Source organism: Humulus lupulus, chromosome 8 (genome assembly GCF_963169125.1).
Source record: "Humulus lupulus chromosome 8, drHumLupu1.1, whole genome shotgun sequence".
Taxonomy (NCBI): Eukaryota; Viridiplantae; Streptophyta; class Magnoliopsida; order Rosales; family Cannabaceae; genus Humulus; species Humulus lupulus.
This window is the reverse complement of record NC_084800.1, coordinates 181,541,683-181,567,958: the sequence shown is the minus strand read 5'-3', so window position 1 is coordinate 181,567,958 and position 26,276 is coordinate 181,541,683. Positions and strand designations below refer to the sequence as shown.

General features: G+C 43.5%; 1 protein-coding gene across 4 annotated transcripts; it reads right to left on the bottom strand.

The window, feature by feature from the left end:
- Positions 1–442: 442 nt before the first annotated feature.
- Positions 443–26,276, bottom strand: LOC133798750 (binding partner of ACD11 1-like). 4 transcript variants are annotated; one of them, XR_009875992.1, is made up of 7 exons: positions 26,139–26,276; positions 25,700–25,803; positions 25,516–25,591; positions 25,331–25,417; positions 24,678–25,226; positions 24,348–24,404; positions 444–612 (listed from the first exon to the last, which is right to left on the bottom strand). XR_009875992.1 is itself a non-coding variant. In XM_062237216.1 (6 exons), the coding sequence occupies exons 1-6, from the start codon at positions 26,142–26,144 to the stop codon at positions 598–600; spliced, it is 837 nt and encodes a 278-aa protein (XP_062093200.1). In that variant the 5' UTR covers positions 26,145–26,191; the 3' UTR covers positions 443–597. The 4 variants fall into 4 exon arrangements, 3 of the variants coding, with proteins under 3 accessions (XP_062093200.1, XP_062093198.1, XP_062093199.1); XM_062237216.1 differs by lacking the exon at positions 24,348–24,404 and having other exon boundaries at positions 443–612; positions 26,139–26,191; XM_062237214.1 differs by lacking the exon at positions 444–612 and having other exon boundaries at positions 24,128–24,410.

Below are 26,276 nucleotides of genomic sequence, written 5' to 3'. Positions count from 1 at the left end.
CTTTGTGGAACAAGATCAATCTTCGAGTGATCTTTTCTAGTGCTCCTACGGTGTTTCTTGGCTCCCTTATTCTTTTTAAAGCCTTAATGGCTCGGATATCCTCATTGCTTAAAGCTCCGTTCATTCTTAACTGAAAACATAAACACTAAAAGTGTTAGCTATACACATAAGTAACATAACTAGTAACTTAAACACTTACTTGGCGGTCCGATTCGGAGCTTTGAGCGTGTGTATCGAGGAGAACTTCATGCAAAAGAACCGTTTCTCTGATACCAACTGTAATGACCCACTACTCTAGACTTTTTGGACCATTAACGAAACTATACATAAAACTTACATTTTTACGAAAATACCATAATTTATCAGAAACTTGTAGAAACAAAGTTTACTTTCACAAAATAAGTAGGATATGGGTACCCATTGTCTTTAAAACAAAATAACTTAAAAATTAAAAAGAGTTACATAGAAAATGCGGAAAATACATTTAAAACCATAAAAACATAAACAAGACTACATCCTCGAATCGAATAATGCTCGGCCCCTTGACTCCATTCACCATCGATACACATCCTCCAAGCGTCACGAATCTTACCGCCTCTAAAGCTTATTTTCCTGCACATAAACAGAAAGGAATGAGCCTAATGCCCAGCAAGGAAAAATCTAACACATAGTCATAAACATAAACATAATTTCATAATAACGTAAAGACATATCATAACACATAATACACTTATTATAATGGCCATTATTACTTGGGGTCCCATAGACTAAACAAGCTTATGCCCATGAGATTAGTGGGGTCCTACCAGCTAAATAGGCATATGCCCACAATCTTTTTGGGGTCTTGTTAGTCAAATAGGGCATAAGCCCAAGCCTACAACAAACACATGCACAACATATTCATAACATACTCATATCATATCACAACATAACACATAAGATAACATAAACATAAACATATAGATTCTAGCCTATTTTCCTTACCAAAGTTACCGGGATATAATGGACTGAGTTGGGACTTTTTGGAACACTCCTAAAACCATAAGAAAGAGTGAGTCTAAAGAAGAAAGGAGATGAAATGAAAGGGATGGAAAGACTAAACCATTAAAAGTCACACTTACCAAACTTATGTGCTTCAAGAACTTAGATCGCCTAACCAAAATGAAGATTAAGGTTAGAGATTGAGTAGAAGACTATGAGGAAGAAAATAACATAATACAGAAATGAACTAGAGTTTTGGTTACCTCAAAGAATTGAAAGACCAATCTACACCTCAACCGAAACACTATAGAACCTCACTTCCCAAAGTGTTTGATAAGCTTATGATGTTTAAGCTTATAGTTTTTCCCCAAACCAGGTGTTTACACTCTCACTCTCACTTAACACTAGCAGCTTCTGAACTTAGAGCAAATGGTGAATAATGGCTGGGTACTAGGTCCTATTTAAAGAGTTTGGGAATGAAAATATCTTGATTTTACTTGAATAAAAATAATGGCTTTTTAAGTGAAAATCATTTGAATAATCGTTCAGCAGAGGCTGAAGACTCGTTCAAAAGATGCTGGACTTATGAAGAAGTTTGAATGGCTGAAAGGAAAAGAATTCAAAAACAAATGAACATATGCTGAAGGAGGCGATATATCGCCCCCTGTAGGCGATATATCGCCTGGGCCAGTATGCCCGAGGCGACCGTGCATCGTTTCGTGTTTTCCGTATCTACGTGCTGCGACATATCGCCCCCTATAGCTGCGATATATCGGCACTCGCTGAATATTTAAACACGAAATTACACATTTTTAGCTAAGTTTGAATGGAGTAAATAGCCTTGACTAAGCCCTCAACGTACTCAAAGCTGCTGACTGGCCCTATAACATTCAAACTTTACTCCATATTAAATTTAATCCTCAAAAATACTTAATCCTTAATCACCATTCATAACATGTGCTTAAAATCCTATTGGTTGATATCTAAACCTTATAGTATAATAAATATAATCCTTAATATCAGTCACTTTAATCAAACCTTAGGTTATACTTAATATTCTTAAACTATAGATTAAACTTAGAAAATCTATAAGTACTGCTATGAGTGTCCAAATAATTCCCGGTCTGAACCAAAAATCCCCAGTTACAAAGATAATGCTATAAATACTATCATACTATTATCTATCTTAGCTAAGTAAAGTTCTTGGACTCTCCAGAACGAGTGTGGGCTCGCTATACAAATAATAGGCAATAACTATTTATCAGATATTCTCAACACATGAGATCTGATAAAGTTTGGACCTAGGTTTTGTGAAAAACAATGACCTTTGTTTTTGTCACTGATCTTTTTCTCTGAGAGAATCCTATATATTTTTCTATCCCTGAAAACTTACGTTCTTTGAAAACTGATATCCCATATTTAATAATATCCAATATATTAAAATATTTGTTATTTTAAACAAATTCAAAATAGCTGATCAGTTATTAGATTTTTGATTAAATAATAATATTTAAATCAAATCAAAATATCTCATTATTTATTTAATATTTAAATAACTAAAATTGTGGAATCAAGAGACCAAGTCTATCTCTTATGCGTGTGGCACAGTGCCTGTGCACTGTGCCACACGTGTACCACATGCATGTGAAGGCATGTGATTTTTCCCAATTTTTATTATTATTTAAATACCAAAAATCCCAAAAATAAATTAATTCAAAATTAATTATATTTTTGTTAAATCAAATAATTAATTAATTCTTAATTAATTAATTACACATAATTAAACAATAATTATGTTTGATACATAGAAAAATATTTTACTTATCACATAAGTCATTTTTGCCCATTTTTGTATTTGCCTTTGACAGTGATTGTTTGAGCCATTCTGGGGACCATGGACCTATAACATTAAGCTCCAATAAATTGAAACTAAATAATTAAACTCTTTAATTATAATAGTTAATTTATTAATTCTGATATTACTCCACTATAAATTCAGAATTGCACTCTTTATGTTATAGATATACTTTTACAGAAATCTTTTTCTTAAGTCGTCCATTGATATAACCATCTTACAATAGTTCAACCCTCTAATTAATTAGTTCATAAATTAGAATGGAAGAATTACCATTTAACCTTTCTAATTTACTTCTTATTCCTTAAGTACCATTAATTCACTAGTGAATAATTAATCTATAATCTAATTATAGATTTGAGCTCAAAATCATTCAGTTCCAGAATTAACCTTTAAGGGAACTAATATACGATCCGTTAGGAAATATTAGATTCCGTATTGTTGATACATGTTCCCAACCATCCATGATATTAAATCTCCAAAACAAAAGTCATTAGCCTCATTCTTTGAAGAGACCTTAACGAATGAATCAAAAGATTTAATAAACATGAACAGGAGTTCATGAACACTCAGGATTTAGGTTGATCTATAAATGATCATCAGTTATGATATGAATTACAAGTCTTTATTGTTAAATGGTTTTTGGATAAAGACTTTAATTCACATCGGTCCATGTCATATATAATCATATTATATAAAGCACCTTTACCGAGATGTCTTACTACATCAATAATCCGAATCTAGATTATTTGTATCATTATGATACTCAGTAAACTGTACTTGCAACTCCAATTAAAGAATTCCATAAATTTAATTTGTTGTTGTTGACTATTTTTATTCATTCATGTGATCTTAATTCTCTCGTACTAATACAAGATCACATCCTCAATAATGAATATGGAATTTTTCTGATATTTACAAAATTATTCAAACAATAATTTAACAATCTAAATATGACAATAATAATAAACCATTGTATTTATTTATTCACAGAAAAAACAAATGTCTTTTCATGCTTTTAGGACACACTCCTAACAGATCTGCCACCTTCTTTGGAGCAGGCCAATCTTCTATGGCCCTGATCTTGTCCCTATCCATTCTTAGTTTGTCTTTGCTAACCCAATGTCCCATGAACTTGACTTTTTAGCGACAGAACTCACATTTTTCCTTTTTCACATACAACTTAAACTCTCTTAGTTTTGAGAACACCTACCTCAGATGTCTCACATGGTCAACCAAAGTGTTATTATAGACAACAATATCATCCAAATAAACAACCACAAAACGATCCAAAAACTCATATAGAACATCATTCACCAGATTACAAAATGTGGCAGGGGCATTTGTCAAGCCGAAAGACATGAGCAAAAACTCATATAAGTCGTACCTCGTCACACACGTGGTTTTAGACTCGTCCCCTAGAGCGATCCTGACTTGCTAGTACCCCGACTTGAGGTCTAGCTTGGTAAAGTACGTGGCTTTGGACAGTCGGTCAAACAAATCCGCAACATTTGGTACCGGGTATTCGTTCTTCACCGTCGCCTTATTTAATGCCCTTTAGTCCACACACATTCTCAGTGATCCGTCTTACTTCTTCTGAAATAGAACTGGGGCACCGTATAGGGCCTTAGATGGTTGTATTAACCCATCGTCAAGCAACTCATCTAATTGTTTTCGCAACTCAGCCAGTTCTGTAGGACCCATCCTGTAAGGGACCTTGGTCGGCGGCCTAGTCCTTGGTTCCAACTCAATCTTGTGTCGATCACCCTCCTAGGCGCCAACTCTCTAGGAAACTCTGGTGGCATCAGATTAGCAAACTCTCCCAACACTTCTGTCACAAAATCGGGTACTTCCACCACCTAGTTCGGTTTGATCTCTATCAGTGCCGCGACATAGGCTTTGTTTCCCCTCTTCATTCCTAATTTTAATTTCTTAGAAGATTGCAGTTCGATGTCCTTATCCTTACTTTGGTTTCCAGTAATTACTTCGACAAAACATGGACTTCTCTCGTCACATATATTTACGCCTCGGAGATGTGGTACCACCATGGCCTTCGCCGCACTCAAGAACTCTATTCCAAGGATTAAATCAAAATCATCAAGAGGCACCACCATAAGGTTGCACTCTGCCTCCCATGTGCCAACCTTCAATTTGATGCCAGTCGCACCCTGTATCGGCTTTCCCTCTGAATTCACAGCCTTAAATTTTGTAGTACTTTGAACAACGTTGAGACCCAGTCTCCCCGCCTCTCGGTGTGCCAAAAATTTATTCTTGGCACCATAGTCCACCATGGTTTTTACTTCCTTCCCATTCACAAATTCCTTGACGTACAACAATCCTTTAAATTGGGTCGTCGTTCTTGTTGTCATGGTGTTTAGCAACTGTAAAGGGTTCATACAGGACGGTCCTTCCTAGTTCGTAACTTCCCTTTCCTGGGAAACCATCACGTTCACCTTTCCTTTGAACTAACATTCCCGTGCCAAATGTGGGCCATGGAAAATAAAGCAACCCATGCTATTTTCCTTGTCATGGTTGTTAAAGGCATTGTAGGAATCCTTTTGTTCGTTCCCTGCCCAACCCTCCTTCCTTTTCCCCTCATTCCTCTGTCCTCCCATGGGACTCGAAGGCTTGTTGTTGTTCTTATTCTTCCCACCGTTCGACTTCTTGCTAGCATTTCCCTGGGAAGTCTGGGCTGTATACTTGTAATCTACTAGTTTCTCGGCAGCAGTGATGGACGTGGAAAGATCTGTCCCCGCCTGCCTTCTCAGTTCAGCCTGTGCCCAAGGCTGAAGTCCTGATAGAAAATTAAACATCTTGTCCTCCTCAGCCATATTTTTTATATCCACCAACAAGGAACTAAATTCCTTCACATAATCTCGTACTGTTAGCCCCTCATCAGGCTACACGCACATAGGTGCGCGCAGACATGGGTGTGCGCGCGAGGGAGCGTGCGGCAGTAGATGCCCGCGTGTGCATTTGCGCACGACTTGGGTTGTAAGGAAACACTCGAGCCAAATTAATATTTCCTCAGCGGAACATGGTCGAAAAGGATCCTAGTGGGGTCTAGGATACGAGGTTAAAAGGGCTTCTCATTATAGTTTGAGAAGGTTTCCAAAAAGGGAAATATGTCTCCCAAGCAAAAATCATATAAGTTCCTGCCAAGGGGTTAAATCTTCAAAATCCTCCTTAAGAGGGGTGACCCTTGTGCCCCCAGGGAGGGTCTTTGGCCATGGCTTAGGGATGATTTCTAGGCTATGTTAAGGTGTGGCTAAGCTTAAGAAAAGGTGGGAATCAAGTGTTGGATGGTTGGCGCTATGTTGCAATGTGCGCGTGCACCTGTGGCGCGCGCCAGTGCATACACGTCGTGGTTGTTGATGGTACCTTGTGAACAGATGTGATCAGGTGGCTACAAGATGGTTACTAGGGATTATCAGGAAGATCCACGTGGAGTGTCTTGATCTTCTTAAGGAAGAATCCAACGGTGCTTGCCCCAGATGCTTGGCTGAGCGACATGTGGCTATCCTGTGGGCATGTGGCTTGCCTGAGGGAGGTGTTGCAAGCTTGTTGGTCCAGCTAACACCTAAGTGGTTGGGGTTGTCAATCGATGCCTCTTTTGGCATGTTATTAATGTAGCCTAGGCGCCTGAGGCATCAAGGTGTGATGCCCAGCGCATGAACACATGTATCTTTGTATTGTGATTAATATACAAAGTTGGGAGGAGGCTCCCGTAAACTGTGTATGCCATTACTAGTGTCTGTGCTATTGTAATTACTTGATAGACGAGTGTGTGTGGTTATTGCTCGGCGTTACTGTTTGTGTGTGAGAAAGAGTGTTTTGTTGGCTGACTAGGTTGGTTGACTTAGGCCATCACAGGCAAAAAAATTCGTAGTGTGATTTTGACCTTGTGACAACTGGTATCGAGGCCTAGGCATCATGTTGGGAACTAAGAAGCAATGGTTACTATGGAAGAATTGAGAGAAATGGTGGAAAGGCTCGAGGAAAGCATTGGCGCTCCAACAGATGATAACAATGTCAGTTTGTTCATTCTTGGTGAAGAACATACTGAGAAGTTGGCCGTCCTTGGAAATGTTGTCATGGACTTGCAGAGGGATGCTACCGAAAAGATCGGTGTGATTGGTCAGGCCTTGACCAAGATGGAGGGAAAAATGAGGGTTGGGCAGGGAACAAATGCAAGGGTTCCTCCAATGCCTCTAACACTCATGGCAAGGAAAGAAGTGGGGGCTGTTTTATTTGCCAGGGCCCTCATTATGCACAGGAATGTCCTTTAAAAGGCAAGGTGAATGCAATGGTTACCCAAGGGAGGGAAGCCGTGAGCCAGGAGGGACCATTCCGGATGAACCCTTTACAGTTGTTGAACGCTTTGACAATGGGAACAACTACCCAATTTAAGGGATTGTTGTACGTCAAGGCTATTGTCAACGGGAAGGAAGTAAGAGCCATGGTTGACTCTGGTGCAACGAATAACTTTGTAGCACACCGAGAGGCAGAGTGATTGGGTCTCAATGTTGTTCAAAGTACCACAAAATTGAAGGCTGTTAATTTAGAGGCGAAGCTGATACATGGTTCAGCAGGCACCACATTGAAGGGTGGCTCGTGGGAAGCCGAGTGCAATTTGATGGTGGTACCTCTGGATGATTTCGAATTAATCCTTGGAATTAAGTTCTTGAGTGCGGCTAAAGCCATGGTGGCACCGCATCTTCGAGGAGTGATGATATGTGATGAGACAAGACCATGTTTTGTTGAAGCTATCGTTGGAAACCAATGTAGGGACAAAGGAATTGAACTGCAGTTGGCTAAGAAGTTCAAATCAAGCATGAAGAAGGGAAATGAAGCCTATGTCGCGGTGCTGATAGAGATCAAACCCGACCAGGAGGTGGAAGTACCCGATTCTGTGGTGGAAGTGTTGGTAGAGTTTGCTGATCTGATGTCGCCTAAGTTGCCGCCCAGGAGGGCTATCGACCACAAGATCGAACTAGAACCAAGAACCAAGCCACCGGCCAAGGCTCTATACCGGATGGGTCTGGAAGAACTAGTCGAGTTGAGGAAATAATTGGATGACTTGCTTGACACTGGGTTAATACAACCATCCAAGGCACCGTACGGTGCCCCAGTTCTATTTCAAAAGAAACTAGACGGATCGCTGAGAATATGTGTGGACTACAAGTCATTGAATAAGGTGACAGTGAAGAACAAATATCCTGTACCAAATGCTGCAGATTTTTTTGACCGATTGTCCAAGGCCACATACTTCACCAAGCTAGACCTGAGATCGGGGTACTGGCAAGTCAGGATCACTCCAGGGGACGAGCCTAAAACCATGTGTGTGACGAGGTATGGCTCTTACGAGTTTTTGGTCATGCCTTTTGGATTGACAAATGCCCCTACAACATTTTGTAATCTGATGAATGATGTTCTATACGAATTCTTGGATCGCTTTGTGGTTGTTTATTTGGATGATATTGTTGTCTATAGTAATACTTTTGGTTGACCATGTGAGACATCTGAGGCAAGTGTTCTCAAAGCTTAGAGAGTTTAAGCTTTATGTGAAGAAGGAAAAATGTGAGTTTTGTCTCCAAGAAGTCAAGTTCTTGGGACATTGGGTTAGTAAAGGCAAGCTGAGAATGGACGGAGACAAGATTAGGGCCATAGTAGATTGGCCTGCTCCAAGGAAGGTGGCGGACCTTCGATCATTTTTGGGGCTAGCGAACTACTATCGTAAGTTCATCAAAGGGTACTCCAAGAGAGTGAGTCCCCTAACGAATCTACTGAAGAAGGATAAGCAATGGTGCTGGTCTGAGGGGTGCATAGAAGCTTTCGAGAAATTGAAGGTGGCAGTGTCTTCGAAGCCTGTCATAAGGCTTCTTGATTTTGAGTTGCCATTTGAGGTGCACATTGATGCCTCTGACAGAGCACTGGGCAGAGTACTAATGCAGGAGGGACACCTGATTGCATTTGAATGCCAGAAACTCAAAGATGCAGAGCAAAGGTATTCTGCCCACGAGAAGGAAATGGTAGCAGTTGTGCATTGCCTTGATGTATGGAGCCATTATTTACTAGGGACGAGATTTACGGTGGTGACAGACAATGTGGCCAATACCTATTTCAAGTCGCAAAAGAAGTTAACCCCAAAACATGCACGTTAGCAAGAGGATCTAGCCGAGTTTGACTTTGTGTGGGTTCATAGACCGAGAAGACAGAACCAGGTCACCGATGCTCTTAGTCGAAAGGACGTGGAAGCTTACATAGCAGCGTTGTCTCAGGTTGAGACAACCTTTCTTAGTTGGGTGAGGGAGCAATCCTTTCTTGATTCTGAGTATGCCAAGTTGAAATCGCAAGTCACTGAGGGGGTGGTGTGCTGATATTGGCTAGAGAATGACTTGTTATATTCCAAAGGTAGCAGGTTATTCGTCCCAAAAAGTGGGGGTTTGAGGACTGAATTGTTACGGGAAACACATGATCCACAATGGGCGGGTCACCCAGGTGTGGAAAGAATGATGGCTTTGCTGTCTAGGTCCTCCAGTTGGCCTAGGGTGGAAGAGGACGTGGAGGCATATGTCTGAATGTGTTTGGTCTGTCAACAGGACAAGATTGAAAGGAAAAAGGAGGTAGGCTTGTTACAGCCTTTGCCTATTCTAGAGTATCTGTGACAGAGCATTAGCATGGATTTTATTGTTGGTTTCCCAAATATAGGGGGAATGAGATCAATTTTGGTTGTCGTTGATCGTTTTTCAAAGTATGGAATATTCATTCCCGCACCACATGCGTGTCTAGCAGAGGTGGCTGTTGGGTTGATTATGAAACACATGGTGAAGTATTTTGGTATTCCAACTGACATCATTAGTGATAGAGATTCTCGGTTTACTGGACGTTTTTGGACTACTTTGTTCAACATGTTGGGTTCAGATTTGAAGTTTTCTACTGCAAATCACCCACAAACAGACGGTCAGACTGAGAGGATGAATCAGTTATTGGAAGAATACTTGAGGCACTATATTACAGCTAGCCAGAGGAATTGGGTGGAGTTGGTTGATGTGGCACAGTATTGCTACAATGTCCATCAGTCCTCAGCAACGGGGTTGAGTCCTGCTGAACTAGTGTTCGGAAGACAACCATTGACGTCGCATGAAGTGGCGAAACAGAAGTCCCAGGGATATTGTCCAGCAGCCTATCGATTTTCAAGGGATAGAATGGAGATGCTGGAACAAGCAAGGGATAGTCTGGCCAAAGCTTCTAAAAGGATGAAGAAGTATGCTGACTAGCGTAGGTGAGATGTAGAGTTCTCGGTTGGGGATAAAGTGATGTTGAAGCTAACACCCTAGATTTGGAAGAAGGTAACGGACAAACGTTATCACAAAGGGCTGGTGCAAAAGTATGACGTTCCTTTTGAGATTGTAAAGAAAGTGGGTATGGTGGCCTATAGAATGAAGTTGCCCAAGAGATTCAAGGTGCACCCAACATTTCATGTGAGTTTTTTAAAGAAATTTCACGATGATGGTTCTGGTTTAAGGCAGCAGGCAGTACGGGCTCCTCCTACTATGAGGAAGCAATTCGAGAAGGAGATCGAGAGGGTGCTCGATCATAGAATACTTGGTGCCAGTAAAAAGAATCAGAGGACAGAATATCTCGTTCAGTGGAAGGGCAAAGAAGTAGCTGATGCTACTTGGGATAAAGCAGTATCCTTATGGCAGTTTGAGGATCAGGTTAAGGCGTATCTCCAAAGCATCTCGATGAGGACGTCGAGTTCATCTGGTGGGGGAGGTCTGTTAGGCCCTCATCAGGCTGTACGCACGTAGGGGCGCGCAGACAGGTGTGCGCGTGCGGCAGCAGGCGCACGCGCGCGCGCATGGGAGCGGGGCTTGGGTCGAACGGACACGGCCGAGCCAAATTGACATTCCTTGGGTGGAGTATGGTCAAAAAGTATCCTAAAGGGGTCTAGGATGTGAGGTTAAAAAGGCTTGAAGATTCTAGTTTGGGAAGGTTTCCAAAAATGGAAATATGTCTCCCAAGCAAAAATCATATAAGTTTCTGCCAGAGGGTTAAATCTCCAGAATGCTCCTTAGAGGGGGTGACCCTGGTGCCCCAGGGAGGGTCTTTGACCATGGCCTAGGGATGGTGTCTAGGCTATGTTTAGAGGTGGCTGAGCTTAAGAATGAGTGGGAAATCATGTGTTGGATATTTGGAGCCATATGGCGCCAAGTAGGGATGTGAGTGCGCACAGGTGCGCGTGCGGCCGCTTGCTGGGTATGTGTGCGCCAACGCACCCACGTGTTGGCTGATGATGGTGCCTCGTTGATGGATGTGATCAAGTGGGTACATGACGGTTATTTGTAGTTATCATTAGTATCCACATGGAGCATCTTCACATTTTGTAGGAGGAATCCAATGGTGGTTGTCTCATAAGCTTGGCCGAGCGACAAGTGTTTATCCAATGAACAGGTGGCTTGCCTAGTGGACGTGTTGCGAGCTGGTTGGTCCATCTATGACCTAGACAGTTGGGGTTGTCAATCGATGCCTTTGTTTGTATGTTATTTATATAGCCTAGGCGTTTGACACATCGAGGGGTGATGTCCAGTGCATGTACACTAGTATTCTTTGTATTTTGTGAGTAATATACAAAGTTGGGATGGGGCTCCCGTAATTAGTGTGTGCCTTTACTTGTGTTCATGCTTGCTTATTTACTTGATACACGAAAGTGTGTGGGTTTGTGATCCAGTTACTGTTTGTGTGCGTATTAGCGTGGGGTTGGCTGACTAAGTTGGTGAACTTAGGCCATCGTAGGAAAAAAATTCATAGTGTAGTTTGCCCCTGTGACAAAAGCCATATCCGCACCCAGCACCATGGTCCGGTCTTTCACGGAACATGACAAGGTTAAGATGTCCTTAGACAATGCCTTGATCTTCCCAGACAAATCCCTCTCCATTTCGATCATGGCCTGACCAATCACACCGATCCTTTCGGTAGCATCCTTCTGCAAGTCTGTGACATCATTTCCAAGGACGACCAACTGCTCAGTATGTTCTTCACCAAGAATGAACAAACTGACAATGTTATCATCTGGTGGAGTGCCAACGCTTTCCTCGAGCCTTTCCACCATTTCTCTCAATTCTTCCATAGTAACCATTGCTTCTTAGTTCCCAACACGAAGCCTAGGCTTTGATACCAGTTGTCACAAGGTCAAAACTACACCATAATTTTTTTTCCTGTGTGGCCCAAGTCACCCAAACCTAATCAGCCAACAACACACTCTTTCATGCACACAAACAATAACATTGAGCAAACATCGCACACTCGTCTATCAAGTAAGTACAATAGCACAAACACTAGTAAAGGCACACACAATTTACGAGAATCCCCTCCTAACTCTATATATTAATCAAAATACAAAGATATAAGTATTCGTGCGTCAGACATCACACTCTGATGCCTCAGGCACCTAGGCTACATTAATAACATGCCAACGGAGGCATCGGTTGACAACCCCAACTGCCTAGGTGTTAGCTGGACCAACCAGCTTGCAACACGTCCCTCAGGCAAGCTACATGCCCAATTGATAGCCACCTGTCGCTCAGCCAAGCATCTGGGACAAGCACCGTTAGATTCTTCCTTCAAAGGATCAAGATACTCCACATGCATCTTCCTGATAATCCCTAGTAACTGTCTTGTGACCACCTGATCACATTTGTTCACAAGGTACCATCAACAGCCACCACGTGTATGCTCTGGCGAGCACCACAGGTGCGCACGCACATCGCAACATGGCGCCAACCATCCAACACTTGATTCCCACCTTTTTTAAGCTTAGCCATAACTTAACATAGCCTAGAAACCATCCCTAAGTCATGGCTGAAGACCCTCTCCCTGGGGGCACAAAGGTCACCCCCCTTAAGGAGGATTCTAGAGCTTTAACCCCTGGCAGGAACTTATATGATTTTTGCTTGGGAGATATATTTCCCTTTTTGGAAACCTTCTCAAACTAGAATGTTCAAGCCCTTTTAACCTCGTATCCTAGACCCCACTAGGATCCTTTTCGTCCATGTTCCACCTAGGAAATATTAATTTGGCTTAAGTGTTTCCATTCGACCCAAGCCGTGCGCCCATGCGCGCGCGTGTGCGCCTGCTGCCGCGTGCTCGTCTGCCTAATGCGTGAGCCCGTGGACGCGCACCCCTATCTGCGTGCACCTGCATGCATGTAGCCTGATGAGGAGCTAATAGACACTATCTAGGGAAGTGCTACCCGTCCCATCCACATTCCTTTGGCACATGCTTACTTTAGAAACAAGTGTCGAGTTGTAGGCTAATAAGTGAACCTTAGTGAGTTGTTGGATGTTGGTTGTAACAACAAACATATAGGAAGATGAGGGTTGACATCCATATCCAATCAATATATTTGAATATACTTATGAGCATGAGGCACAGGCTGAACTACGAAGGCAAGCGGTGGTGGATTTACCCACTTCCATTGCTGCTGCCGAAAAACTGGTAGATTTTAAATACACAGCCCAGACTTCGCAGGGTAATGCGAGTAAGAAGTCTAACAATGGTGGGAAGAAGAAGAACAACAACAAACCATCGGGTTCTCAGGGAGGATAGAGAAATGATGGGAAGAAGAAAGATGGTGGGGGAGGGAACGAACGGAAGAGTTCCTCCAACACATCTGACAATCTTGGCAAAGGAAAAAATGGGGGCTGCTTTATCTGCCAAGGCCCACATTTTGCAAGGGAATGTCCCTTGAAAGACAACGTGAACGCTATGGTTACCGAGGAGACGGGAACCGTTGGCCAGGAAGGCAACCCCGGATGAATCCCCTACAGTTGTTAAATGCGTTAACAATAGGTCCGACAACCCAGTTGAAGGGGTTGTTGTACGTTAAAGCTTTTGTCAATGGAAGGGAAGTGAGAGCCATGGTTGACTCTGGTGCAACGAATAATTTCGTAGCACACCGGGAGGCGAAGAGACTAGGTCTCGATGTTGTTCAGAGTTCCTCTAAGTTGAAAGCTGTGAATTCAAAGGCGAAGTCGATACGGGATTCGGCAAGGATCACTTTGAAGGTTGGCTCGTGGGAAACAGAGAGCAATCTAATGGTGGTACCTCTGGATGATTTTGATTTGATCCTTGGAATTGAATTTCTAAGTGCGGCTAAAGCTATGGTGGCACCGCATCTTCGTGGAGTGATGATATGCGATGAAACAAGGCCATGTTTCGTCGATGCAGTTGCTGGGAACCAAACTAAGGAGAAAGGTATTGAGTTGCAGTCGGCCAAGCAGTTCAAAGCAGGCTTGAAAAAGGGAAACGAAGCTTATGTCGCAGCGTTGATAGAGATCAAGCCAGACCAAGTTGTTGAAGTGCCGGATTCTGTGGCTGAGGTGTTGGTGGATTATGCTGACGTGATGCCGCCTGAGTTACCGAGGGAATTACCACCAAGGAGAGCCATCTATCATAAAATCGAATTAGAACCAGGGACTAGGCCACGGGCCAAGGCCCCTTACCGGATGGGTCCGGCAGAGCTGGCTGAGTTGAGGAAACAATTGGATGACTTACTCGACGCGGGGTTGGTACAGCCATCCAAGGCTCTGTATGGTGCTCTAGTTCTTTTTCAAAGGAATCAAGACGGATCTCTGCGTATGTGCGTGGATTACAGGGCGTTGAATAAAGTAACAGTGAAGAACAAGTACCCAATGCCGAATGCTGCGGATTTGTTTGATCGGTTATCGAAGGCCTCGTATTTCACAAAGCTAGACCTTAGATTGGGGTACTGGTAGGTCAGGATTGCGCCGGGGGATGAGTCAAAGACCACGTGCGTGACGAGGTATGGCTCTTTTGAGTTTTTGGTCATGCCATTTGGGCTGACCAATGCCCCAGCTACGTTTTTCAACCTTATGAATGATGTTTTGTATGAGTTTTTAGATCGTTTTGTGGTGGTTTATCCAGATGACATTGTCATTTATAGCAATACTTTGGCAGAGCATGTGAGACACCTGAGGCAGGTGTTCTCAAAGTTGAAGGAATTCAAGTTGTGTGTTAAGAAAGAGAAATGTGAGTTTTGCCGGCAGGAAGTCAAATTCCTAGGCCATTGGGTTAGTAAGGGTAAGTTACGAATGGATGGGGATAAAATCAGAGCAATAGTTGATTGGCCCGCTCCGAAGAAAGTGGCTGAGCTACGGTCATTTTTGGGGTTGGCAAACTATTATCGGAAGTTCATCAAGGGGTATTCAAAGAAAGTGAGTTCTCTAACGGATCTTCTGAAGAAGGACAAGCAATGGTGCTGGTCTGAAGACTGTGCGGAAGCCTTTGAGAAGTTGAAGGTGGCAGTATCTTCAGAGCCCGTCCTTAGGCTCCCAGATTTTGAATTACCATTCGAAGTACACACTGATGCATCCGACAGAGCATTGGGTGGAGTATTGGTGCAAGAGGGGCACCCAGTTGCATTCGAGAGTAGGAAGCTAAAGGATGCAGAGCAAAGGTACTCTACTCACGAGAAAGAGATGGCAGCAGTGGTACATTGCCTAGATGTCTGGCGACATTACTTGCTGGGAACAAGATTTATGGTGGTCACCGATAATGTGGCCAATACGTACTTCAAGTCTCAGAAGAAACTAACTCCTAAACAAGCACGGTGGCAAGAGTATTTGGTTGAGTTTGATTTTGTATGGGTTCACAGGCCTGGGAGGCAGAATCAGGTTTCTGATGCTCTGAGCCGAAAAGACGTGGAGACTTACATTACGGCATTGTCTCAGGTGGAGACAACCTTTCTTAGCCGGGTGAGGGAGCAGTCCCTGCTCGATTCTGAATACGCCAAATTGAAAACGCAGGTCACCGAGGGGGTGGTGCGAAGATATTGGCTTGAAGACGACTTGCTATACTTCAAGGGTAACAGGTTGTTTGTTCCGAAAAGTGGGGGTTTAAGAACAGAACTGTTGCGGGAAACACACGATCCACAGTGGGTAGGGCACCCAGGTGTGGAGCGGATGATGGCTTTGTTGGCTAGGTCCTACTGTTGGCCTAAGATGGAGGAAGATGTGGAGACGTATGTCCGGACTTGTTTAGTTTGTCAGCAGGACAAGACTGAAAGGAAGAGAGAGGCAGGCTTGCTACAGCCTCTGCCTATTTCGGAGCATCCATGGCAAAGCATCAGTATGGATTTCATTGTGGGGTTCCCGAACATTGAGGGAATGAGATCGATCTTGGTGGTTGTCGATCGTTTCTCAAAATATGGTATTTTCATTCCCGCACCACATGCATGTACAGCAGAGGTGGCTGTTGGTTTGATAATGAAACATGTGGTGAAATACTTTGGTATTCAAGTTGATATCATCAGTGACAGAGATTCTCGGTTTACGGGAAGGTTTTGGACCACTTTGTTTAATATGTTGGGGTCGGATTTGAAGTTTTCCACTACAAATCATCCCCAAACCGATGGTCAGACCGAGAGAATGAATCAACTGCTAGAAGAATACTTGAGACATTATGTTACCTGCAAGTCAGAGGAACTGGGTGGAGTTGTTGGATGTGGCCCAATACTGCTACAGCGTTCATCAGTCTTCGGCTACAGGAATTTGTCCCGCAGAACTAGTGTTTGGGAGACAGCCGTTAATGCCGCATGAGGTGGCGAAGCAGAAATCTCAAGGTTCTTGTCCGGCTGCATATCGGTTTGCGAGAGATAGGACCGAGTTGCTGGAACAAGCGAGGGATAGTCTTGCCAAAGCTTCTAAGAGAATGAAGAAATACGCGGATCAACGTAGGCGGGATGTTGAGTTTTCTGTTGGGGACAAAGTTTTCCTGAAACTTACACCCCAGATTTGGAAAAAGGTGACAGATAAGCGTTACCACAAAGGTTTGGTGCAGAAGTACGATGGACCTTTCGAGATTGTGAAGAAAGTGGGAGCGATGGCTTATAGGCTGAAGTTGCCAGAAAGATTTATGTTACACCCTACATTTCATGTAAGTTTTCTGAAGAAGTTTCATGATGATGGTTCAGGTTCGAGGCAGCAGGCAGTAAGAGCTTCTCCCACTGTGAGGAAGCAATTTGAGAAGGAAGTCGAGCGGGTGCTTGAGCATAGAGTACTTGGTGCCAGCAAGAAGAATCAGAGGACGAAGTATCTGGTTCAATGGAAGGGCGAGGAAGTAGCTGACGCTACTTGGGAGAAAGCAGTGTCCTTGTGGCAGATCGAGGACCAGATGAATGCGTATCTCCAAAACGTCTCGATGAGGACGTCGAGTTCTTCTGGTGGGGGAGGTCTGTTACCCCCTCATCAGGCCAGACGTGCATAGGTGAACGCAGGCAGGGGTGTGCGCACGCAGGCGCGCGCGTCAGGAGGTTAGTGCGCGCGCATGGGCGCAAGCTTGGGTGGAACGAACACCACCGAGCCAAAAAATTATTCCTTGGGCGAAGTTTGGTTGAAAAGGAGCCTAGAGGGGTCTATGATGGGAGGTAAAAAGGGCTTGAGGATTTGAGCTTGGGAAGGTTTCCAAAAATGGAAATATGTCTCCCAAGCAAAAATCATATAAGTTCCTGCTAGAGGGCTAAATCTCCAGAATCCTCCTTATAGGGGGTGACCTTGGTGCCCCCAGGGAGGGTCTTCGGCCAATGCCTAGGGACGGTGTCTAGGCCATATTTGGGTGTTGCTAAGCTTTGAAAAATGTGGGAAATCATGTGTTGGATTATTGGCGCCAAGAGGGTTTGTGCGCGCGCGCGTGTGCGCGCGCGTCTAACGGGTGGCGTGCTCCTGGGCATCCACATGCTGACTGATGAAGGTGTCCCTACGAACAGGTGTGATTGGGCACTTACACGACAGTTATTGGGGATTATCTGAGCGAGTTCCACGTGGAATGTCGTGACCCTTGGAGGAGATTCCAACAGTAGATGTCCCATGAGCTTGGCTGGGCGACAAGTGTCCATCTGAAGGGCAAGTGGCTTGCCTGGTGGATGTGTTGCAGCTGGTTAGTCCAGTAAACACCTAGGTGGTTGGGGTTGTCAACCATTGCCACTGTTGGCATGTTATTTATATGGCTTAGGCGCCCGAGACATCAGGGTGTGATGTCCGGTGCATGTACATTTGTGTTCTTTGTATTTTGTGAGTAAAGATACAAAGTTGGGAGAGGGCTCCCGTAATTGTGGTGTGTGTCTTTACTTATGTTCATGCATGTTTATTTACCTGATAACGAGAGTGTGTGAGTTTGTGATCTGAGTATTGTTTGTGTGCGTATTAGTGTTGGGTTGGCTGACTAAGTTGGGGAACTTAGGCCATTACAGGAAATAAAAATACATAGTGTAGATTGGCCCTGTAACATACTTTGTCCTCTGATTCTTTTTACTGGCACCAAGTATTCTATGATCGAGCACCCGCTCGATCTCCTTCTCGAATTGTTTCCTTACAGTAGGAGGAGCTCGTACTGCCTGCTGCCTCGAACCTGAACCATCATCATGAAATTTCTTCAGAAAACTTACATGAAATGTCGGGTGTACCTTAAATCTTTCAGTCAACTTCAGCCTATAAGCCATCGCTCCCACTTTCTTCACAACTTCGAAAGGCCCATCATACTTCTGTACCAAACCTTTGTGGTAACGCTTATCTGTCACCTTTTTCCAAATCTGGGGTGTAAGTTTCAACATAACTTTGTCCCCAACAGAAAACTCTACATCCCGCCTACGTTGGTCCGCGTATTTCTTCATTCTCTTAGAAGCCTTGGCGAGACTATCCCTTGCTTGTTCTAGCAACTCGGTCCTATCTCTCGCAAACTGATATGTTGCCGGACAGGAACCTTGAGATTTCTGTTTTGCCACCTCATGTGGCGTCAATGGCTGTCTTCCAAACACTAGTTCTGTGGGACTCATCCCTGTTGTTGAAGACTGATGAACGTTGTAGCAGTATTGGGTCACATCTAACAACTCCCTCCAGTTCCTCTAACTTGCAGTCACATAGTGTCTCAAGTATTCTTCCAGTAGCGGATTCATCCTCTCGGTCTGACCATCTGTTTGGGGATGATTTGCAGTGGAAAACTTCAAATCCGACCCCAACATATTAAACAAAGTGGTCCAAAACCTTCTCGTAAACCGAGAATATCTATCACTAATGATATCAACTGGAATACCAAAGTATTTCACCACATGTTTCATTATCAAACCAACAGCCACCTCTGCCGGACACGCATGTGGTGCGGGAATGAATATACCATATTTTGAAAAACGATCAACAACAACCAAAATCGATCTCATTCCCTCAATGTTCGGGAACCCAACAATGAAATCCATACTGATGCTTTGCCACGGATACTCTAGAATAAGTAGAGGTTGTAGCAAGCCTGCCTCCCTCTTTATTTCAGTCTTGTCTTGCTAACAAACTAAACAAGTTCGGACATACGTCTTTACGTCTTCCTTCATCCTAGGCCAACTGTAGGACCTAGCTAACAAAGCCATCATCTATTCCACACCTGGGTGCCCCGCCCACTGTGGATCATGTGTTTCCCGCAACATTTCTGTTCTTAAACCCCCCACTTTTCAGAACGAACAACCTGCTAGCCTTGGCATATAGCAAGCCGTCTTCTAGCCAATATCTTCGCACCACCCCCTCGGTGACCTGTGCTTTCAACTTGGCGTATTCGAAATCGAGCAAGGACTGCTCCCTCACCCGGCTAAGAAAGGTTGTCTCAACCTGAGACAACGCCGCAATGTAAGTCTCCACGTCTTTTTGGCTCAGAGCATCAACAACTTGATTCTGCCTCCCGGGTCTGTGAACCCATACAAAATCGAACTCAGCTAAATACTCCTGCCAACGTGCTTGTTTAGGAGTTAGCTTCCTCTGAGACTTGAAGTAGGTATTGGCCACATTATCGATGACCACCGTAAATCTTGTTCCCAGCAAGTAATGTCGCCAGACATCTAGGCAATGCACCACTGCTGCCATCTCTTTCTCATGAGTAGAGTACCTTTGCTCTGCATCCTTTAGCTTCCTGCTCTCGAATGCAACTGGGTGCCCCTCTTGCACCAATACTCCGCCCAATGCTCTGTCGGACGCATCATTGTGTACCTCGAATGGTAATTCAAAATTTGGGAGCCTAAGGACAGGCTCTGAAGATACTGCCACTTTCAACTTCTCAAAAGCTTCCGCGCACTCTTCAGACCAGCACCATTGCTTGTCCTTCTTCAGAAGATCTGTTAGAGGACTCACTTTCTTTGAGTACCTCTTGATGAACTTCCGATAATAGTTTGCCAACCCCAAAAATGACCGAAGCTCTGCCATTTTCTTCGGAGTCGGCCAATCAACTATTGCCTTGATTTTATCCCCATCCATTCGTAACTTGCCCTTACTAACCCAATGCCCTAGAAACTTGACTACCTGCCGGCAAAACTCACATTTCTCTTTCTTCACATACAACTTGAATTCTTTAACTTTGAGAACACCTGCCTCAGGCGTCTCACATCCTCAACCAAAGTATTGCTATAAACGACAATGTCATCTAGGTAAACCACCACAAAACGATCTAAAAACTTATATAGAACATCGTTCATAAGATTGCAAAATGTAGCAGGGGCATTGGTCAACCCAAATGGCATGACCAAAAACTCAAAAGAGCCATACCTTGTCACACACGTGGTCTTTGACTCGTCCCCCCGACGCGATCCTGACTTGCCAGTACCCCGACCTGACGTCTAGCTTGGTGAAATACGTGGCCTTGGATAACCGATCAAACAAATCTGCAGCATTCGGCACTGGGTATTTGTTCTTCACTGTTACCTTATTCAACGCCTTGTAATCCACGCACATACGCAGAGATCCGTCTTGCTTTTTTGAAATAGAACTGGAGTACCATACGGAGCCTTGGATGGTTGTACCAACCCCGCGTCGAGTAAGTCATCAAACTGTTTCCTCAACTCAGCCAGTTCTGCCGGACCCATCCGGTAAGGGGCCTTGGCCGGCGGCCTAGTCCCTGGTTCTAATTCGATTTTATGATCAATCTCTCTCCTTGGCGGTAATTCCCTAGGTAACTCAGGCGGCATCACGTCAGCATACTCTGCCAACACTTCAGCCATAGAATCTGGTACTTTAACCACTTGGTCTGGCTTGATCTCTATCAACGCCGCGACGTAGGCTTCATTTCCCTTTTTCAAACCTGATTTGAACTGCTTGGCCGACTGCAGTTCAATGCCTTTGTCCCTACTTTGGTTCCCAACGATAGCTTTGATGAAACATGGCCTTGTTTCATCGCATATCATCACTCCATGAAGATGCGGTGCCACCATGGCTTTGGCCGCACTTAGAAATTCAATTCCAAGGATCAAATCAAAATCATCCAGAGGTACCACCATTAGATTGCTCTCTGTTTCCCACGAGCCAACCTTCTAAGTGATCCTTGCCGAATCCCGTATCGACTTCGCCTTTGAATTCACAGCTTTCAACTTAGAGGAACTCTGAACAACATCGAGACCTAGTCTCTCCGCCTCCCGGTGTGCTACGAAATTATTCGTTGCACCAGAGTCAACCATGGCTCTCACTTCCCTTCCGTTGACAAAAGCTTTAACGTACAACAACCCCTTAAATTGGGTAGTCGGACCCGTTGTCAAAGCGTTCAACAACTGTAGAGGATTCATCTGGGGTTGTCCTTCCTGGCTCACAGTTTCCCTCTCCTGGGGAACCATTGCATTCACCTTGCCCCTTAAAGGACATTCCTGTGATAAGTGAGGACCTTGGCAAATAAACAGCCCCACTTCTTCCTTTGCCACAATTTTCAGAGGTGTTGGAGGAACCCTTCCATTCGTTCCCTGCCCCACCATCTTTCTTCTTTCCATCGTTTCTCTGTCCTCCCTAAGGACCCAAGGGTTTGTTGTTGTTCTTCTTCCCACCAGTGTTAGACTTCTTACTCGCATTACCCTGCGAAGTCTGGGCTGTGTATTTATAGTCTACCAGTTTTTCGGCCGCAACAATGGACGTGGGTAAATCCATCATCGCTTGCATTCGAAGTTCAGCCTGTGCCCACGGCTGAAGACCTGATAGAAAATTGAACAATTTGTCCTCCTCGGACATGTTCTTAATATACAACAATAAGGAACTAAATTCCTTAACGTAATCTCTTACTGTCCCGGTGTGCTTCAACTTTTTGAGAGACTCCCTCGCAACCCACGCTGTGTTACAAGGGAGGAATTGATCTTTCAACTCCTTCTTCAAGACATCCCATGTCTCGATCTTGGGACGGCCCGCGCTAGCGTCATCTTCCATTCTAGTACGCCACCACAACTTAGCGTCACCTTGAAGATACATGCTGGTTATCGATACTTTTTCAGAATCCAGAATCCTCGCGGCTCTGAAATACTATTCGACATCCCAAAGGAAATTCTCTAATTCCTTTGAATCATGACTGCCATTAAAGGTTTTCGGTTCAAGAACCTTGACCATGGAGGAACTACCAGAAGACTCAAAGCCCTGATTAGCCATAGCCCTCTTCAACAAAACCATATCCGCATCCAACGCCATGGCTCGGTCCTTCAGAGACCGTGAAAGAACTAGGACGTCCTCAGAAAACGTCTTGATCTTCTCGAACAAATCCCTCTCTATTTCAAACATCGCCTGACCAATTACACCGATCCTTTCAGTGGCATCCTTCTGCAAATCCGTGATAGCATTCCCCAAGACAGTCAACTGCTCAGAATGTTCTTCACTGAGAATGAACAAACTGACAGAGTTGTCATCCGCTGGATCAGCAACGCATTCCTCAAGTCGTTCCACCCTTTCTCTCAATTCTGCCATTGTCACCATTGTTGCTAGTTTCCCAACACGAAACTCCGCTTTGATACCAGTTGTCACAGGGTCAATCTACACTATGTATTTTTTTTCCTGTGATGGCCTGAGTTCCCCAACTTAGTCAGCCAACCCAACGCTAATACGCACACAAACAGTAATCGGATCACAAACTCACACAATCTCGTGTATCAAGTAAATAAACATGCATGAACACAAGTAAAGGCACACACCACAATTACGGGAGCCCTCTCCCAACTTTATATATTACTCACAAAATACAAAGAACACTAGTATACATGCGCTGGACATCACACTCCAATGTCTCAGGCACCTAGGATATATAAATAATATGCCAACAGTGGCAATGGTTGACAACCCCAACCACCTAGGTGTTTGCTGGACCAACCAGCACACAACACGTCCACCAGGCAAGCCACTTGCCCCTCAGATAGACACTTGTCGCCCAGCCAAGCTCTTGGGACATCTACTGTTGGATTCTCCTTCAAGGGTCATGACGTTCCACGTGGACCCTCCTCAGATCAACCCTAAAACCGTCGTGTAACTACCCAATCACACCTGTTCGTAGGGACACCTTCATCAGTCAACATGTGGACGCCCAAGAGCACGCCACCCGTCAGACGCGCGTGCGCACAAGTGCGAGCGCACCACCCCTCTTAGCGCCATATGGCGCCAATAATCCAACACTTGATTTCCCACGTTTTTAGAAGCTTAGCAACACCTCAATATAGCCTAGACACCATACCTAGGCCATGGCTGAAGACCCTCCCTGGGGGCACAAGGGTCACCCCCTATAAAGAGGATTATGGAGATTTAGCCCTCTCGCAGGAACTTATATGATTTTTGCTTGGGAGACATATTTCTATTTTTGGAAACCTTCCCAAGCTCAAATCCTCAAGCCCTTTTAACCTCACATCCTAGACCCCTCTAGGATACTTTCCAACCATAATCCGCCCAAGGAATATTTGTTTGGTTTGGTCGTGTTCGTTCGACCCAAGCTCCGTGCCCATGCGCGCGCGCATGTGCACCCTGACGCACGTGCACCTGCCTGATGCGCGCGCCTGCGCATGCATATCCCTGTCTACGCGCACCTATGTGCGCTTGGCCTAATAAGGGGGTAACACTACCTGTGTGCACCAAGCATGTCAACTAAGCTTCACACCCTTGCATGTGCGTACCAGCTGTGCTTGGTGCCACTATGCATTAGACGTAGAACATATGCTACTCACAATAGCCAGAATGTTTACCAACATCTCTACTTGGCTCAAACCTATCCTGGGCCATATTCTTCTAGCTTTGACCACGAAGTCGTTAGCCTACTTAAGACCATGGCCCTAGCTCAAGGCATGCCCAAGTCTCATGGCACAAATGTCACTCAACACTGCACTACTCTGCTTGTGCATCTATTGCAGGGCTAACAATTCTTACCATATGTCTTTTAAAAACAATAATGGCCACCATGTTAGTTATTGGCACTGATAAAAAATTTATGTGAATCGAAATTAGGTTGCAAATAATGTGACAATAAAGAGAGATTAATTATGTATTGAAATTGTACGATAACCATATTGGTAAATCATTAAACTTGGTTTCTTTTTTTATAATCAGTTACTCACAAACTACTCATTCCTCACAAAACCTATTCAAAAAAAAAAAAAAAAACATATATAATTTCACGTTTTATGACAGCCAACAAGAAAAACATAAATAAATCAAAGAAAAGTGAAAACTTGCTTTACCGTCTATTACAGTAAATAACCAAACTCATCCCTCAGATTCTTGCTCCATGTTTACACCTGCAACTATATATCTACTCAAAAAAATATATCTTACTGCTTCAAGGGTAAAAACGAATAAATTTAACATTCGAAGAGAATACATTGTTCGTTTTTTTAGATTATGATTCTGAAGAAGTGATGAACATATATATATATATATATATATATATAATTACAAGGTATATCATTGTTATTTTCACTTGTTGTACAAAAGATACCAATCACACTGTGAAACCCCTATACATAATTAAAATACATATATAGTAGTGTGAGTAAGGATTAAGTCTAAACCTTGTGGTCGTGGGGACTTGTTGGAGGCTTTGAAGGTTGATCATCCACTTGATGATGTTCCTGCTCGGTTGAAGCGCTCTCCTTTGGGACGTTGGGGCCCATGTCATCACCTGAGGCTGTTGCAGCTGCCTTGTTGGTGACCCTGCTGAAAGCACCAGTCACCCATGTGGTCCCTGTTAACACATAGCGGTTCTTCATGATGGCAGAACCAGCACTGCTCACCTTCTGCTCAGCAACTGTGAGAGCTGACTTGGTCTTCTCAGAGACCCGAAACTTGTCGTCCATCTCCCTCACTTTCTCATTCACTATGCTTGTTCCAGCACTAATTTTGTCAGTGAAACCTATTTTCTGATCAAGAGAAGCAACTTTGGCCGTGGCCGTGGATGTGAACTGGTGTTTCTCATCGAATGACTTTGCCTTTCCCAGTGCATCTTTCCCCAGAGTGAACCCTTTGGACAGCATGCTCATCACCACATCCTCTGCTCTTTTCACAGCCGATTCGCCACCGCCACCACCACCACCACCTTGGATTGTTTCCTCAGTTCCAGCCTAATCGAGTCATGAAATAAGTCACCAATAGAAACCAATACATATATATATATATTAAAAAAAAACATTCATGAAAAAAGAGTGGTTGAAGAAGAAAGTATTACTGTTGGAATAGGGGAAGCAATAGAAGATGGCAGCTTATAGTCTGGAGCTAAAGCAACGGTGACAGGCTGATCCACTATTGTTGCTCCCTGAAAGGCACACATACATATGTATATATATAGAAGATATGATTAACACAAGTAGAGCCTTTAATAATAGGAAATTATAAAAGAAAGTAATGCATCACCGAAAGAAGAACTGCAGTTTCAGCTCCTTTGGGATCCTTGAAAGTAACGTATGCAACTTGAGACCGCTCATTCTCGCTGAAATATATATATATATGTATATATATATATATTTAAGAGATAAATAATTGTGAAATTGTTTGTTTGTTTGTTTAAGAGAACAAATTAAATTAAATGCAATGGTACCTTAGAGTTTCAAGATGGTGAATTTCTCCAGAAAAGGAAAAGAACTCCTTTAGATCTTGGTCTGTTGCTCCTAAGGAGACATTACTCACTTTTATTGTTTTTGTCTGTAATCATGAAGAAGAATTATAAATATTATTAAAAACTGAAATATATATATAAATAATGGTGACAGACAAAGACAAAAATTGGTATAATCGTGATTAAGAATGCTATATATGTACGATAAAGAGCAAGAACAATCTCACATATATATATATATATATATATATATAAATGATTGGAGACAAGGGCAATTAAATAAGCTCAAATATGTTCAATACAAAACAAGAAAATTACAGCCAGAAATTGGAAATTTTATAATCTTAATGAATATGAGATCATGATAATCATGTATAGATTGTAGAGAATGATAAATGAAAGAAGAAGATTAAGGAGTTACCGTCATAAGATTTGAGGTTTGAGAGAGAGAGAGAGAAAGATTGTAACTGTTGAGATGAATTAAGAGAGGAGAATAAGGTGTTGACGGTTAGGCCAGGATAGGATAGGGAATAATAGAATTAATAGAATAGATCCACTT

Excerpts from the sequence above, each read along its gene's own strand:
- LOC133798750 (XM_062237216.1), bottom strand. Across the intron at positions 25,592-25,699 it reads CACCATCTTGAAACTCTAAG|CGAGAATGAGCGGTCTCAAG; the intron begins GTACCATTGCAT and ends TATATATTTCAG. Across the intron at positions 25,227-25,330 it reads TTGCTTCCCCTATTCCAACA|GCTGGAACTGAGGAAACAAT; the intron begins GTAATACTTTCT and ends TGACTCGATTAG.